The 16,150-nt window shown below is 40.0% G+C and overlaps 2 protein-coding genes across 2 annotated transcripts; both read left to right on the forward strand.

Annotated features, from left to right (window-relative positions):
- Window positions 1-173: 173 nt before the first annotated feature.
- On the forward strand, window positions 174-3,166 carry hoxc5a (homeobox C5a). The gene is made up of 2 exons (XM_068338909.1): window positions 174-961; window positions 2,116-3,166. Exons 1-2 carry the CDS (start codon window positions 547-549, stop codon window positions 2,322-2,324), a joined length of 624 nt encoding a protein of 207 aa, XP_068195010.1. The 5' UTR covers window positions 174-546; the 3' UTR covers window positions 2,325-3,166.
- Window positions 3,167-11,840: 8,674 nt separating this feature from the next.
- hoxc4a (homeobox C4a) lies at window positions 11,841-14,403 on the forward strand. Its single transcript, XM_068328404.1, has 2 exons — window positions 11,841-12,285; window positions 12,811-14,403. The coding sequence occupies exons 1-2, from the start codon at window positions 11,847-11,849 to the stop codon at window positions 13,170-13,172; spliced, it is 801 nt and encodes a 266-aa protein (XP_068184505.1). The 5' UTR covers window positions 11,841-11,846; the 3' UTR covers window positions 13,173-14,403.
- Window positions 14,404-16,150: the final 1,747 nt, after the last annotated feature.

Genomic DNA, 16,150 nt, shown 5'->3' on the forward strand with positions numbered 1-16,150 from the left:
TGGTATACTCGCAGTGTTTCGGGGCAGTGGGCTCTGGTCAGTCCTGACCGCCCTGCCCCATACCAGACACCAGATGACGCTCTTGTCTTACTGTCCTGCCCTTTTTTTTTTTTTTGCGCTAAAGATCCCTGCTTGGTCCTTCACCACCAACAGCTCAAAGTTTACCGGACACGTTTCTCCTATTCATCAATATCCCCATTGAGTATCAAAGCCAATTTATGACTGGCCAACATGCGCACGTGATCCCATACAAATACCCCATATTTGGGCAGCGCTCGTCGGATCAAGAATTTAAAAAAAGATACCAAAGCCTACTCCACCTATAAATCCTGGATTATTTTATAGGGTAGACAGCTTTGAATTTTCCAAAAGCGACTGCAAAGAAAAGGCGATCAGCGCAAACATGAAAATTACCGCTACATTCGTCTCGTAGACCTAGTGTAAAAAAAAAAGAAAAAAAAAAAGTTTCGGTGATAGTTGAAAATGAGCTCTTAAATTGACTGCTCCACTCTCAGGCAAACAGGGGAGACAACTTCTTCTAACACTATGTTTAGTTTCGATCACTCTGGGCGCAGGTCCAGCCGTTATGAGGATGTTAATGTGAACGGGATGTTCACTTGTCCCGTCCCCACGACCTCTGGTGAACGCGAGGAGATGAAAACTAGTCTGCGTGGCAGCGCGGAGACTCCTCTCCTCTCAGGACCACAGATAACCATGGTCTCCAGTAGCTCGTCCGTGGACGCAAGCGGGCTAAACTACGACAGCAACACTCTGCTGGGACTGGGGGCGGAAAGAGACCCGGAGAGGAGCGCAAAATCCGGCGGCAATAAGATCCAAGACAGCGAGAGAAACGCGGAGAACATGCGAACAGTGAAACGAAACACACAAGTGAATCAGCGCCCGGACAGTGAGCAGCGGCCACAGATTTATCCATGGATGACAAAACTGCACATGAGCCACGGTAAAGTTTGTATATTTTCTAAAGTAAGATGCTTCACTCCACGCTGCAACACTTCTGTTCGCCTGTTCCAGTATCCCTCTTGAGTTTTATAGGCCAAACGCAGGAAATAATAAAAACTCGCGGTCATAAATTTTATGACAAAGGCATCCATTGCTCGTAAACCTGCTCTGTTACGGTGAAGAGGTGATCTGTGGGGTGATTTATGGTGCTCTAATTGGATAAGAGAATAAAACTGTGCTCAAATTATGAAATAATATTTACAAATTCAGATCAAAGTATTAGTTTATTGCCGAGTTTCGTTCAGTCTTTGTCGTGCTACATGTTTTACATTATCAGAATGCATGTGTTGGGAGAAGCTTTAGCCCAAAATTGAACTCTGGGAAACACCGATGGCCTGACCCAATCGTGAACTTTTCACCTCTAAAAGATTTGAATAGGCGAGCTCCTTCTCCGTGCCTCGGAGCCATTGGCGAGCTGTTTAGGCTGCAGATGGACAGTGAGCACATTTGCTTGAAAAAAAAGAAGAAGAAGACTTTTCTGTTATATAAAAACAGCAGGCATGTAAAAATATGTCTGCCCAGAAGCACAGGCCTGTTGCTGTAGCTATAGCATGTCTGTGCATGAGCAAAAAGGAAAAAGAAAAGAAAGAAAAAAGAAATACTAAAAGGAAAATATAAACAGGAAAATATATCCGAAAAAAATAAGTTAATGTTCTAACACCGCATAATCCGAATTTATTCTGTCCGCCTATTATATTATGCAGTGGAGGTCAACACATAGCTGTACTATTTTATTATTTAAGATATGATTTCTTAAGTAGCTGTCTTTATTTATGTTTTAATATGAGACAGAAGTAAAGGTTCCTCCTCCTTAATATTTATTGGAGTCAATTAATGATCCTTATCAGTCTTCATAAATTTTAATTACACAAATCCAAAGCACTTAATATTGGGTGAAAGTAGGTTGTTAAAGATATTTTGTTTTTTTTACTAGGAGATTTAACGGGACATTAAATAGTGGATTTTCTGCTTGCATTGTGGATTTTAATGGACAACCGACTTCTTTTAAATGTCATAATGTTATTAGAACATTATTAATTTTATTTTCCACTATATAATGCGGCTGAAAGCTAACTGATTTTAATGCCACTTCAGAATCGGAGGGTAAGCGGTCCCGGACCAGTTACACCCGCTACCAGACTCTGGAGCTGGAGAAAGAGTTTCACTTCAACCGCTACCTGAGTCGCCGCAGGCGCTTAGAGATCGCCCACTCCCTGTGTCTAAACGAGAGGCAAATCAAAATCTGGTTCCAGAACAGACGAATGAAGTGGAAGAAGGACTCAAAGATCAAAGTGAAGGAATGAAAGAGCAACCAGTGAAGGGGGGAGTATGCAGCACGTTTTCAGCCCCACACTGCACTGTGCAGGAGTACCGCCTGACCTCCGGATGAACTGCAAGGAGCTATGACATCATGACACCGTTCTGTGTGCTTCATCACCAATTATGTGTCACTTTCTGCAGTTTGGGACCTAATGTATTGAATATCACTCACTTTGATCAATTGGTTTACATTTCTAAATTAATTTGCTGCTCATGCGATGATAACCTCACTTTGCTGCACGGAGGGGACACGAGGTTGAGGGGAGCCGGGGTCCTTCACACTGCAAGGCTCCGGTCTGTAGTGAACTAAATGGCTGCACGCTGCTCGTAATAATCTATGTTCTTAATTAGGATAAAAGTAGTAGAGGCTGGCTGACAGTCTGCATCATTTCAAACTCTTTATCATCATCCTGTCATTTAATCCTAAAGGTCAACGAATCAAATAAAGACAAAATATAATTACGGCAGTTAATTAGTTTTTTTTTTTTAAATAATCTTTTGTCTCTTTTCTTTTTTCAATTTACTTACAACTATGTCGCAGTGCAAACGGGTGGGATGTGTGATATGTTCGGTGAGATCATGTATTTGTGAGTGGTTCCTATGTCATCCATGTTGTCTTCCATTTCCATGTGAATCTAAATCTTGCTGTAAAATTCAGCGACAGTGTGTGATAGTGTTGTGATGTGCAATGTAAACTTGAAGTGCCTGGTTTAGTCAAGGCCTATAGAAAAGCTGATTAGATGGCTTAACTGTTGATTGTAACCAATAAAGTCTCATCATTAAAAATAAGGAAGTTACTGCGTTATCAGTATTCACATTATTTTTCTGCATAACTGGCTTCATGTCAATTGATTTAATCTAATGATCTTTCTATTTTAAAAATTAGACTACATTCTTCTTTATGCTTTGTTTTGAACCGAGCTTTCGCTTTTCCTTTTCCTCAGCATCCACAGAGTTCACTGACTACCAGAGAGACGCTCTGAAGTTTAAAACCCCCCATAAAACTTTATTGCCCCTTTTCCACCACATGCAGACTGTTTCCTGTTTTGTCAGCGGAGCAAAGGACACACGACAGCCTGTGATAACACTCGCCCACAACACAACATGGATGCAAAACTTTGGTTTCCTGTGGCCGCGCTATCCCTGTCGAGGCCAAATGGGTGCTTTATAGCATCGCTCTTTTCTTTAATCCTGCAGTCATTACGATTGAACCAACTCTATCTGCTATATAGAGGACATAAACTCATGCCACTTGCTGTGTGCCTGTATTCGGCTGCACCTTTTCTAGGACTGGCAGTGACGCATATACACCAAGCTTACGTGGTAATTTCTCTGCAGCGTTAGAAGAAAATAAAAATAAAAAATCACTCACCTCTCATACTAATAGCTTCCTAATAAACTTCCTTGACGGATATGAGAACCGGACAGCGCAGCGTCCACTTTCTCTGCGTTGTGTTTGGCCTTAGCTATACGTGGACAATTTATTGAATCCCGTTTTGTATGTCTTTCTTTTGGGGTATTTTAAAGTTTACAAGGTTACATATGCCAATTGCCCCAAGCAGGGCCTGTGAATGGTGCATAGGAAGCACGTGGTGTCATTTAAGTGGGTTTTATGGCCTGGAAGAGCTGACAAACCTTCGATATATACACATCATATATAATCTTAACTGTCCGGAATCGCAGCTGCTGGCTTCCCCTTATCTGAGGAAGAAAAGGCTTTGTGGCAGTGAGGATGCAGAACCTTTCTCCGGACTGTGTAGTCGGGTGGTGCAGACAACTGCGAGCTGCTGCAGTAAGTTGATTTTTAATTTTGCATTTGCAGGCCTGCTATACTGTGCTGTTATTTTATGGCAAAATAAGGTTTTATGTTTTATATTATTGTCACATTGAATGCACGGTTGTCAAACGTATTGGCTCCGGAACGAAACTATTAATAGAGAAAGAATACGTGCTTAATAATTATAGAACTGTGATACATTTGGAAATCATCTCAAGCTCGAGATATTTTAAAGGATAATTGCTGGTGCATGTCTAGACTGGGAGGAACGGGGATTCGCCGGGTTTTTTTTTTGCTTTTGGCTCGCTGAGTTTCTTTCAGCGCTGTGTTTTACTTGCAGGTCACTATAATTAGAATTTAAAATAAATTAAACAAAAAAAAAATCGGATACAGTATTTTACTTCATCATTCAACACGTTGAAATCACACTGGCAGTTCGTTATGGTTAACATTTTGTTTTACATGTTAGTTCCGCACGTAAAAGATTTGAAGTATATATTTAATATTTTTAAAAGATAAGTGATTGTTAGTAAAAAGGAAACTCGGCCAGATCAAAAATCATTTGTTGACCTGCTTCACCTCCACCTTCTCTCTCTCTCTCTCTCTCTCTCTCTCTCTCTCTCTCTCTCTCTCTCTCTCTCTCTCTCTCTCTCGCTCTTTCTCTTTCTCTCTCTCTCTTCTCTCTCTCTCTCTCTCTCTCTCTCTCTCTCTCTCTCTCTCTCTCTCTCTCTCTCTCTCCACCTCCTTCAAATGTAGTTCTTTGTTGAAACTACTGTAAAATTTCTCAGTAAAGTCACATTGTTTCAGCTTTAACAGTAAAAGAAGTTCCAAAAATAAAATGTGGCTTCTTTTCTTTTCTTTTTTTTCTTTTCTTTTCTTGTCTTTTCTTTTTTCTTTTCTTTTTTCTTGTGAATGTAATTTGGAAATTATATCACAAATCGTCGTGATCAAAATTGTAACTTTTAGTAAGACATTTAATTAATTGCTTGTTTCCGTAAACACGCTGCTGTTTAGGTGTTATGTGGTCTAAGGACCGTTTGTTCAGAGGCACTTTGCACAACAATTATGGGATCGTATAGAAACTTAGAGTTAACATTAAACACATCGTAGATGTGGGCTGATGGCTTGGATTTTGCATGTTTAAAAAAAAAAAAGTATACATTTCTTCCACAATAGATGAACATGTTTTTCCATTCTCAGACCTCTTCTAACAGATATTGGACTGCTGAATTGATCAGTATGGAGATTGATGAGGCGATGTGATCTCATAAGCTCGATAATTTTCTGTGGTGCACATCATTTAATTCCCCATGTGTCTGATAAAGCAGTGCAGCCTTGAAACACTTCTCCTACTGATTGTGTGGAATAACAAATGACGAATTTTGATATTAAATCTTGTTTGGGTTCAGCTGACAGAGGAAGGTGCAGCCGGGCTGTGGGCTCCATGCTGACTGGATGCGGCTTTAGCAGCGTGAACGCACCTTCCCTGTGTGATGTCCGCTGCATCTTCATAGCCTTAAATGATCACGATCAGTTTTTTCGGGTGTACACAATTATCAATTATACACTTCCAATAGGTGGCACTGTGTGACCCACTCCCGAGTGGGTAATACTCAGTGGGGGCACACGTTAACAGCATTCCATTACGCTCTTTTCGTTCCTCTGTTTTCATTTTATGCAAGAGGCAACTCCAAAATCATAATTAAAAACTGAAACACATCTCCTCCAAACGAAATACACTGCAATTCAGACCGATCTGATGTCGATGGAATAAAAGTGAAACAGTCTAAACATCCGTTTTCCCTGCCACGTTCTGTTGTCCTCCTTTCTTTGACCTGTGGAGCTGACAATGTCATCATTCAGTCCACAGAGGTCATTTCCGGGTGAGCATAGGCTTCCCATTGTCTGTGCCCAAATAACAACCATTAAGTCTCATTACATCGTTTTCCAACAAGCAGAATTGATCTAGTTTATAATGCGAAGACACAGTCGAGATTTTTTTTAATTGACTGCTCGCTATAATTATTCTTCACTGAAGTTCAGGGATTCCCATTCATAGAACGTTTTCCAAGGAAATACCAAAATGCTTGTAAATCCAGTTTTACTGTCTTTAAATGGTCAGTCCTAAATCTAAAATAAATTTAAATAAAGCTCTGCTGGAGTTAAAGCTTTTCTGGGCAGCTTCAGTTCAATTAGTTCACGAAGGAGATCAGAGGGACAGTCAGAAGGATCATTAACATTAAATTATAAGGCAACATATCAAAATAATTCGTTTCTGTATTGGAACGTTGACAGGTTAACTATAAACCTGGAAAAATCTTAAGTACAAAATAAATGTATGGCCTTTCGATTATTTGATGTATACTGACGATATCTGTAGTCTTTATTTACATGACATGCAGATTTTAAATGGGGAAAAAGTCGAAATGGTATGCACAACTCATCCATTCGTTGAAACTGTTGTACCTCTGAAGTCTTCACTAATGCTTGCTCAATTAATTTCATGAATGCTCAGTGGATAACTCATTGACCTAATGTGGTTTTAAAATTGCAAATTGTCCCTTTGCAATTTGGAGACTTTCTGAATCTTACATAATTACAGATTGGGTGAAAAAACGTTTTAACCTGCTGATCTAATTTTCGTTTTTCTTCTATTTTTCAGACAACTCATCGGGTCAAAATGAGGACGACCATGGATTTATCAGTAAGTGTTATCCATCGCCCCACGCCTGTCCACCTGGCTTCAGTCAAGTGACATGTGTTATTTGATTGTGTAAATGTCTGGCTGCATGAATTTGCTTACTGCTGCACTTACACAAACTGTGTTTTAATTCCATAATGAATATTATTTTTCTTTCTTAATCTAAATCTTTTCTTTTCTCAGTCAGTAGTCCTTAAACTCCAATTTCTGTCTTGCAAACTTCTGATGCGAGTTGATATTTTGAAGGTTGCACTCTTGTTGTGCAGATGAATTGGATTTAAAGCTGCGGTATGAGTGTAGTGAACCACATCATTGCTATAATGAACCAACCAATGGTTTCTGTGGGGCATCTAGGAGGCTATCTAAAACCCACTCTCCTCCCCTGGCAGCTGCTTTTACAAGGTATTCATATCCAACTAGTCTCCAGTCTGTCTGCACTTCATTAAAACTTTTTATTTTAACTGGACTATCCAGTTTAACATTATTACACATGGGGATGATAAACATGTAAAGGCTATTAGGTTAAGGGTTTGATTAAACGCGCGTCGTAACAGCCATTTTCATCAGGGAGCAGATTATTGCTCCACAGTTTGCATCCAGGTCAGGTGCTACTGGCTCCACCAAATTAAAAACAGTAACGTTTCAACAGAACAACAAACCTTCACATTTTGCACGGATTTATTTTTGTTTACACTTGAACACGTGCGAACAAGCTTGTAAGATTGTTATTTTGCAGGACGAAAAAAAAACCTTAAACTCGACAATTTCTCAAATGAACAAATGAAACATTGAATTAGTCCGCCTGAGGGCCTCATTTTTTGTACTTCTACATTATAACTAGTTATTGAACTAGGTGCACGATCTGAAAGCCATTTGTGAGGGAAAGGAATTCATTGCTGTCCCCCCATCAATAATCCTTGGCAGTGAACTATTGGAAGCAGTCAAACGCAAGGGGTGAAACGCGGGTCAGGCTGTCTAACTAATATTAAAATGCGTCCTCCAGAGTGCGTGGGGAGAGAGAGTATGCAGTGTGCGTGCAGCTCTTCCACACTGGTTTGTGCACAACAAACAACGTGTCTATAAATGAGTGCATGATAAAGCCGAATGATAATGCATTAGATTTGTTCTGACCATTTTCTTGTTAGATCTCCGTTTATTGGCTCGGGGTGCTTTCTTCTTCTTCTTTTTCTTCTTCTTCTTCTTCAATAAAACATCTATAGAATTGATACCCAGAATGCAGGCGGAGGCATATGCAGATAGGGTTTATGTCAGTGTTTGCAGCCCCTGTTTCATGTCCACTGTAATCAATTCCATTGATTCACAATCTGAGCATGTTTGCTGTTTTTAATAACCCCGAAACAGGTCACATGTCTAATATTGCATTTTTCATCCGAGGCTTTTTCTCATTAGCTTGCAGAGTGGCAGGAAGAAAGGTTACCGAGCGGTCAGTATGGTAATAGCGAGCAGTAGAAATGGTTGGGAACAATGGAAACTTATTTTTCATCTGTGCTGTCACGCCGTCCTTTTGTATTCTTCGTGTTTGTGGCTGAATATTCATATATGAGAGCTGCCTCAAAAGCAGAGGTTGAATGTTTTGAACAGAGAGCCTCTTGTCCTTAGAACACGATGGTTGTGTCTGTTTGTGTTTGTTGTAGATGAAAAGCAGCTAGTAATACCTGTCATTTGGAAATATATTAATTGAAGAGCGTATTTGTTTTTTGTTTTTTCAATGCATGGCTTGTGCAGTCTTATTTTCTCTATGATTTCCATTCATATGCATAACAATCCAATTCAGCATAGGGTTTGGCCTGATAGATCGTGTTGTGGTTTCTAAGCTAAAACACATTAGTTGTCTATATGTACCCTGTAGAACCGAATTTGTGTGAATTACCAGCAGTCGCAAATACGTCTCTACAGGAATACATGGGCAACTGGAAAACCTCGCCAGCCACTGGATTCATCTGCTCCTCATCACATCTCTGGCTTTTACTCTGCTATTGCACACATAAGCACCAGTGATGTGCACATGAAGCCTGCATCCCGGTACTAGCAATGCAATAACATTGTCACAAAGTGTATTCATAGTCCAGACAGTCATAGATTGTGTAGCTAGGCTACAGAGAGCAAACCCATGTGTGCAGTATGCGGCTACTTCTGTGCCAGACTCTGTAAAACACGTTAGGAACCAGGGGTCGTTTAAAAGTGACTGATTTACGACTTTTATTGCTCTATAAAATGCCTCCAACATCCTCGCTAGTGGTAATAGAAATGTCGTGCGTTTTCTTTACAAACAGGACAGCCAGACAGTTTTTAACTATATGATATAATTATTGCTGTGCAGACACATCTCACAATCTGGTGCTGTTGACCAACACATTGACTTGTGTAGTACTTCATGCTCAGGCATAATGTTTTTCTCTTAAGTGGGCATCTGTGACTTATATTAAACGATTGATTTTTCTCATAAAAACTTTGATCTGATGTTATGTTGGATGTCGCATCCCAATCTGGATTTTGTGAGAGGTTGCTAAATAATTAACATGAATCTCTGACTCTTTGACCAAAGCTCTCTCTGGAATAAGAAGTAGCACAACTACACAGTACAACACACAGCACAAGATCAATTGACATTTCATCAGCACATCTGGATGACAGTCAGGGTTTAAGCCATGATTACATGTAACTCAGAGTCTCTCCTTTTTTAATTTATTTCTATTTTAATACATTTTGAATGTAAGCACCAAAACTCCTAACAACAGTATTGTCAACATTTTCCCACATAAATCATAAATGTCTGAACATATAGAGCAATGTTGTCTTTTTCAGAGTCCTTTAGTTGTGGCTCTTAAACAAACAGACACATTAGACTTGCACAATTGTGGCATGTTTTATTCAGGCCAAAAAGCTTCCTAGTAGAAAACAATTCTGTTCAATGTTGAAAAAGCAAGGAACCAAGAGCAGTATTCCAATAATAAAAGACCCTAATAGCATTAAATCATTTATATTTACTTTTGTTTTGCAAGTCTACAAGCAGAATTCATGCCCTGCAGGTAGAAGGATGCTTTAATCTAATGTAAGGGAGTATGACTGGGCTCTGACCATGGTCTGCAACAACCAATCAAACTTCTCTGGATGACAATACAACTCTGCGGTTAACATATCTGGTCTACAACACTGTAATATTGATCACTTTTCTTTTGGATCTCTAATACCATGAAGGTTGTGTCCCAATTCATTCAGGTCTGTGATATTATGGAAAGGCTGAAATCCAGTTTTCTGGTTTGTGACACTACAACAGCTCTGTTCTATAGTGACTGGTTTATGATTTCATATTGGTATTATTAAGTTGGCGTGGTCCTCTAGTTGCTCTACTGGCCAAATTGTAATCCTGGCAATTCATACATCAGTGGTTTGGGATTTCTTTCGTTTACTCTCTTGTTTGCAGGCAGATGTGTGAATTCAAGTATAGGAGGTATCTAAGCATTTATCTTCTGGAGGTATACAGATTAAAACTTGTGAAGTGTTATATTATATGTGCTCTTCGGCTGAATGGTCAAAAATTCCATACCATTGCCCTAGAATAAAGCAGTGTAATAATAATAAAGAATGAATTTATTCAGAGGGAGCCTCCATTTTTACTCACTTGTCATAGTTGTTATACTAAGTTCTTATCTGTCATTGTTATTGTGGCTAGAGCTATTCCATGGTTGTAAACATTATTTTATCCAGGAATACAGGAACTAGTGCTAATAATGCACCAGAAAGTGGTAGAAATATGAATACATTAGATTTCAATGGATCTTTTACCAGCTGGTAGCACATTTGTATAATCAACATGTGGAATTCAAGTGCAAAGTAGTGTTTTTATTTATCACTGAGGACCCACCCATTAGTTCCTACAATAAGAATAAATAAAACTAAAATATCAGGAAGTAGAATGAAGTCTAACATGAGCAGCATTTCTTTAAAAGTCAGTCAGCAGGACCCATATGCTAAATTTGCTGTTGTAAAAAGTGAACTTAAGGCGAGATCATTTGCAGGATTTTCTTTACTGTTCAGTATCTTTCTGTTTATATACTTTTTACTTTATCCTTGTGATCCTTATATTTGTAGTCAAGAATCCTAAACCATTGCCTTAAAAGCTTCTGAGTGTATATTCAGCATCCTTTCCTCAATTACACTCATTTTTAATGACATCCCTGCCTACTTTTGATTAAAACCTTCCGAGTCTGTAAGAATAATCACATCACTTCAAAACAAACAAATATAACATGAATGAATGAAAATTATTTATTTAGGCTTCCACACTGTCTGTCCACCTTTCTCTAACATTATAAATTAACCAGTCAATTTTAAAACACTCATTCAGAGACTTACCATCCAATATTCTCTGACACTGTGAACCACATTACCAATTCGATTTTAAATTGGTTTTGGAACGGTTGAGGGAATATCACAAAAAAACTGATGTAGCTGTAATTCCTGAAGAGTATTGTGATCTTTTTCTCAGCTGAAGGGCTCTTTGTTAAGACTGTGCCTTCATTAATTAGCAGATAACCTTTACATAAGGCATCCAGGCTAACAACATGATTGGTTTTCTATTGTTGTACCTTATCCTTGGCGAATCACCTATTGTCCTTTTGAATAATTGAGACCGGTGGATTTTGCCTGTTTTATTTTTCCTTGGTCAGCAACTAGCTACTAGTTTTGTCCTCAAGATCAATTGCCTTGGTAATACAACCAGAGAGAAATAGAGGTAGAGAGACGGAGGACGAGAGACAGAGAGAGGTGAGGAGAGAGAGAGAGAGAGAGAGAGAGAGAGAGAGAGAGAGAGATTTGTGCCCACAATGGCGACTGTAGGTATGCTAAATACCTCTGGTTCCTTATCCGGGAACTACCTCTCACTCCGCTATTGGACCATTTGGTCACGTGGTAAAAGTAACTTTACAGGGCTGCTCGCAAGTAGGAGGGCTTTATGGAGCAGAAAAACGACAAAGCTAGAAAAATTATTTTCCACTCCAGAAATTAATGATCATGAGCTCGTATTTGATGGAGTCTAACTACATTGATCCGAAATTTCCTCCATGCGAGGAATATTCGCAAAATAACTACATCCCAGAGCATAGTCCAGAATATTACAGCCGCACAAGGGACACTGGCTACCAGCATCACCATCAGGAGTTATATCCTCCGCGGGCGAGCTACCAACAAGAGCGCCAGTATAACTGTGCAAGCATCCCTGAACCTGACACGCCAAGGGGACATGGAATACCCCAATCTGCGCACCTGCTGACAGGAAAAGGGCAACCCGCTTCATGTGAAACCCCACAGTTGTCCATGTCCCCTGCCACCCCACCGGCTGCAACCTCCGCCTGCAACCAAGCTACCCCGGAGCACCCCAACAGCACAGCCTCCTCCAAGCAGCCCGTGGTGTACCCGTGGATGAAGAAAATTCACGTCAGCACTGGTAGGCAACTTGTGTGTTTATGTTCCCTTGCACTCCTTGTGCCCCTCTCTCCCTTTCCCTCCCTTTATCAGTCCCTCTGACTCCCATCTCGTTGCCAGCCCCTACTCCTGCTAGCAGGGAAGCCTTTGAAATGGCACAATTGAGGCGGATTTACGACTCGGCATTGGTAATTACACCCACCATAAATTTTATAGCCGAGGTATACTCAGGGCAGCCGTATCACCATGTGGCTTCTGCTGTTATGTATTGTGCGATTGTGTGAGAGAGAGAGAGAGAGAGGGAGGGAGAAATGAATAAGAAAAAAATGAGCTTTGTAATCTTGCATTAATAATTTAGATCATAGTTGGCTGTGAGTGTCCTCTCATTACGCGGAGAAGTTTTTAACTTCTCATTTAAATTTCTCAAACAGCTAAACATTCACATCCAATAAATCTCTGCAGCCATATCTCAAATTGAGGCCATCGTTGTTTACCCCTCCTTTCTTTCCTTCTTGTCTCCCTTCCTCTTCACTTATCCTTTTTCCAGTGAACTCGGCTTACAATGGGACGGAGCCCAAGCGGTCTAGGACAGCGTATACCCGGCAGCAGGTCTTAGAATTGGAGAAGGAATTCCACTATAACCGATATTTAACTCGACGTAGGCGCATCGAGATCGCCCACACCCTGGTTCTCTCCGAGCGGCAGATAAAGATCTGGTTTCAAAACCGCAGGATGAAATGGAAAAAGGATCACAGGCTCCCGAATACCAAAGTGAGATCCTCTTCTTCCTCCTCTGGGTCCAACACAAGCTCGGCAGCCGGCGCTGTAGCCGCTGCCTCGGCCACTAACACTGGTGCCACCGACGAACTCACCGGAGCACAGCATGGCGAGGATATTACCAGGTTATAAACCCAGGAGCCAGGATTGGGGGTAGAAAAGAACTGGTTATTTATAGAACAATTATATATTTTGTTTTCGTAGCTATCTTGTGCGGTTTCCTTTAAGTCCAAAGTTATATAAAATGCATGTTATATAGCATGGATTACTGCGAATACCGATGAATTATTTTTACGTGACACAGGGTTTAATTTATTTGAAGCTCAATTAAAATGTTTTTTATTAAAACGTGTTTTGAATGAAGGGGGAAAAAAAAGTAGAAAAAAAATATACATTTTATCAAGATGTTATTGTGGGCCATTCTTTTGCCCTGCTGCCCATGGTGAAATGCACAATCTATTTATTTCAAACAACACTGGAAGGAAATCAATATAATAATAGTTATTTTTGGTATAAAAAGCTGGAACACACCATTGATCTTGAACTTGTATGTTTTGGATAATAATGTGTGAATTTACCTCGTGTATTTCAGAAACAGGACTTTTTTTTTTACAATTTAGTTTTTGTGATGTTGATGTTGTGTTTAGACCGTTAAAAAGCAGATTATTGTGAAATGCAATAAACGGAGTGTAGTGTACTTGTGCTAATCATATTGGTCAATAAAACAGTGAGTGTCTACTAGTTTTAAATACATTTGGTCGAACTTCATTCTAGGCAAGAAGAGGTCTACTCTTTGTTTTAGCTATTTGGAGAGATCAGTTTTAACAGATGTGTGAATATTTTTTATCATTCCACAAGAGGGAAAGAAAAATCACTGTGTTTTAAAAAATGTGTTTTAAGTAAATACATTAGCAGTGAGTACAGCCAGTATGTGCGTGCGTGTGTGTGTGTGTGTGTGTGTGTGTGTGTGTGTGTGTGTGTGTGTGTGTATGTGTGTGTGTGTGTTACAGCCTGACTCCTGACAGACTGAAGGTATACTTCTAAATTCTGAGAATATTTTGCGCTGACCATTATGTGCAACCTCATGCATCTGAAGGGCATTGAATTAACGCGGAGACACGGAGGCCCTTCACCTCACGTTGCTCTTTCTCTCCACGACTGAGGCTCTCTGCTTCCTCCGTCATGACTTGAACACAAAGCTGCATGCGATCCATTTATAGAGGGCATTTGCACTGTGTTATAGATTCTAGGCTGTTGTGATTTTTTTCTTCTTCTTCATTTTGTAACCTCTGTAGCTGCCCTGCTTTTTCTATAGTCCACTGCGCAATGAGACTGAGTTTTCAAATGTAAAACAAAGATTAAAAAAATAATAAAATAAAGTCGTTAATTGCTGATAGAGTCAATATACTGCGTCATGTGGTGTTCGTTAAATATGTCAGTGGAGATATGGATTGTAGCTGAGTTTCTTTTCTTTTTTTTTAAGGAATGACGGGATTTTTATTGGGTCCACTTTTTGTTTCATGCTCGTGTGAATATTTTTTTGATATATTTACTTTTACCTCGTTTTAGCATTTTGTTTCTGGAATGCATCATCTCGCGAGAGTAGAGATAAATAAATAAATAAATAAATAACGTCGAAACCGGCGCTCACTGCAACGTCATCGTCCGCTTTTTATCTAGTAGGAAGAACACAGGACTCATGGTTACGACTGTACTTGTGCTACTGATGCAGATTTTTTTTTCATATTAATGACACAAACTGAACAATTGTGTAATTTTGAAAATATCTTTCACACTTAACGGCAATCTTTTTCTCTCTTTTTAATTTTTTTTTATTTTGGTCAGATCTGCCGCCGAAGGACTCAGTTCAAACCATGAGTTGAACCCAAATGTGCGCAATGATTTGATAGATTATTGAAACTGTGACATGAATAGACCTTACTGAAATGCCTCGCGTAGTGGGAGGCAAAAGAGCACAAAAGATAGAGGTATTCATCATCAATCTTTCATTCCAGAGCTTTGTGCTATGTTGTGGAAAAACAGCTCTGCCTATACAGACATGGTTTCATCGCACCATTTATGATATACCCTACAGTATACCTTACCATTAGTCCCAAATGTGAGACAGTAAACTGACTTTGAAATAACTCTATTTAACTCACACAAAGCGGTTAAAATTTTGCCTTCTGGACTTTGCTTTGGAAAAGCGTTGAAATGGTGTTGAGACGGCTCTGAAAAATGAATCCTGAAGCCTTTATGCTGCTGGACAGATTAGAGAAATTAATGTTCTCGCCACAGTCGCAGCATCCCTCCAATCCCTTTCTAGGCCCTGTCGCGCCCATGTCGTGGGTGGGGGTGTGGGGGTGAAAAGGTATTTTATTGAAGTTTGGGGGTGAAGTGGGAGAAGGCCGAGTTCACCAGAAGGACACATTTTCTGTCCCATTAGGCTCATTCCAGCCTGGATGGCCGACCTCTCCCACCCTGTGACCTGACTCACTCTCTAACGTGTACCTTCCCTCGATGCCCCCCCCCCCCCATCCCCATCCCCACCCCAGACGTGGCTTTCTTTGTGGATTTTTCTGCGTTGCGCCCGGAGAGGCCTGCGGCGGGGCATCACCGAAAGCGTTTCTCTCCTTTGTTAGACGAGCCCAGGACGGTGTGAAGCTGTCGGACAATCCTGATGGACCCACAGGACTCCTAAACACGAACAAGCCTCTGAAGTCGCTCCAAAAACGGAGTTGGAAACAATTCGGAGACAAGTCTAATTTTAGCTGGACATGGCAAAGATCATGAAAGACACGCGTGAAAAGGATATTTTATTTTTAATCGACGATATGGAGAACATGAAGACGTTTGAAATGTTTACAGAGGGGAATTAATGAAATGCATATTTATTAAAGTGTCTAACTAATAAAATAAATAATGTTATAGGTCTAGCATAAAACTTAAAAGAAGGGCACATTCTCCAGAGATTAATTATATTTACAAGCTTAAAAGCGAGAGGGGGTAAAAATAGCTAGATGTGGTCACATGACTTTGAGAATAACTGGCCCCAGGTCAGCTCCTTTGAAAAACTAGCTTCCAATATATCTATTTAACAACATGACAGG

Source organism: Antennarius striatus, chromosome 2 (assembly GCF_040054535.1).
Source record: "Antennarius striatus isolate MH-2024 chromosome 2, ASM4005453v1, whole genome shotgun sequence".
In the NCBI taxonomy this organism is placed as follows: domain Eukaryota; kingdom Metazoa; phylum Chordata; class Actinopteri; order Lophiiformes; family Antennariidae; genus Antennarius; species Antennarius striatus.

Excerpts from the sequence above, each read along its gene's own strand:
- hoxc4a (XM_068328404.1), top strand. The coding sequence starts at position 11,847 with ATGATCATGAGCTCGTATTTGATGGAGTCTAACTACATTGATCCGAAA. Across the intron at positions 12,286-12,810 it reads GAAAATTCACGTCAGCACTG|TGAACTCGGCTTACAATGGG; the intron begins GTAGGCAACTTG and ends TCCTTTTTCCAG.
- hoxc5a (XM_068338909.1), top strand. The coding sequence starts at position 547 with ATGTTTAGTTTCGATCACTCTGGGCGCAGGTCCAGCCGTTATGAGGAT. Across the intron at positions 962-2,115 it reads AAAACTGCACATGAGCCACG|AATCGGAGGGTAAGCGGTCC; the intron begins GTAAAGTTTGTA and ends ATGCCACTTCAG.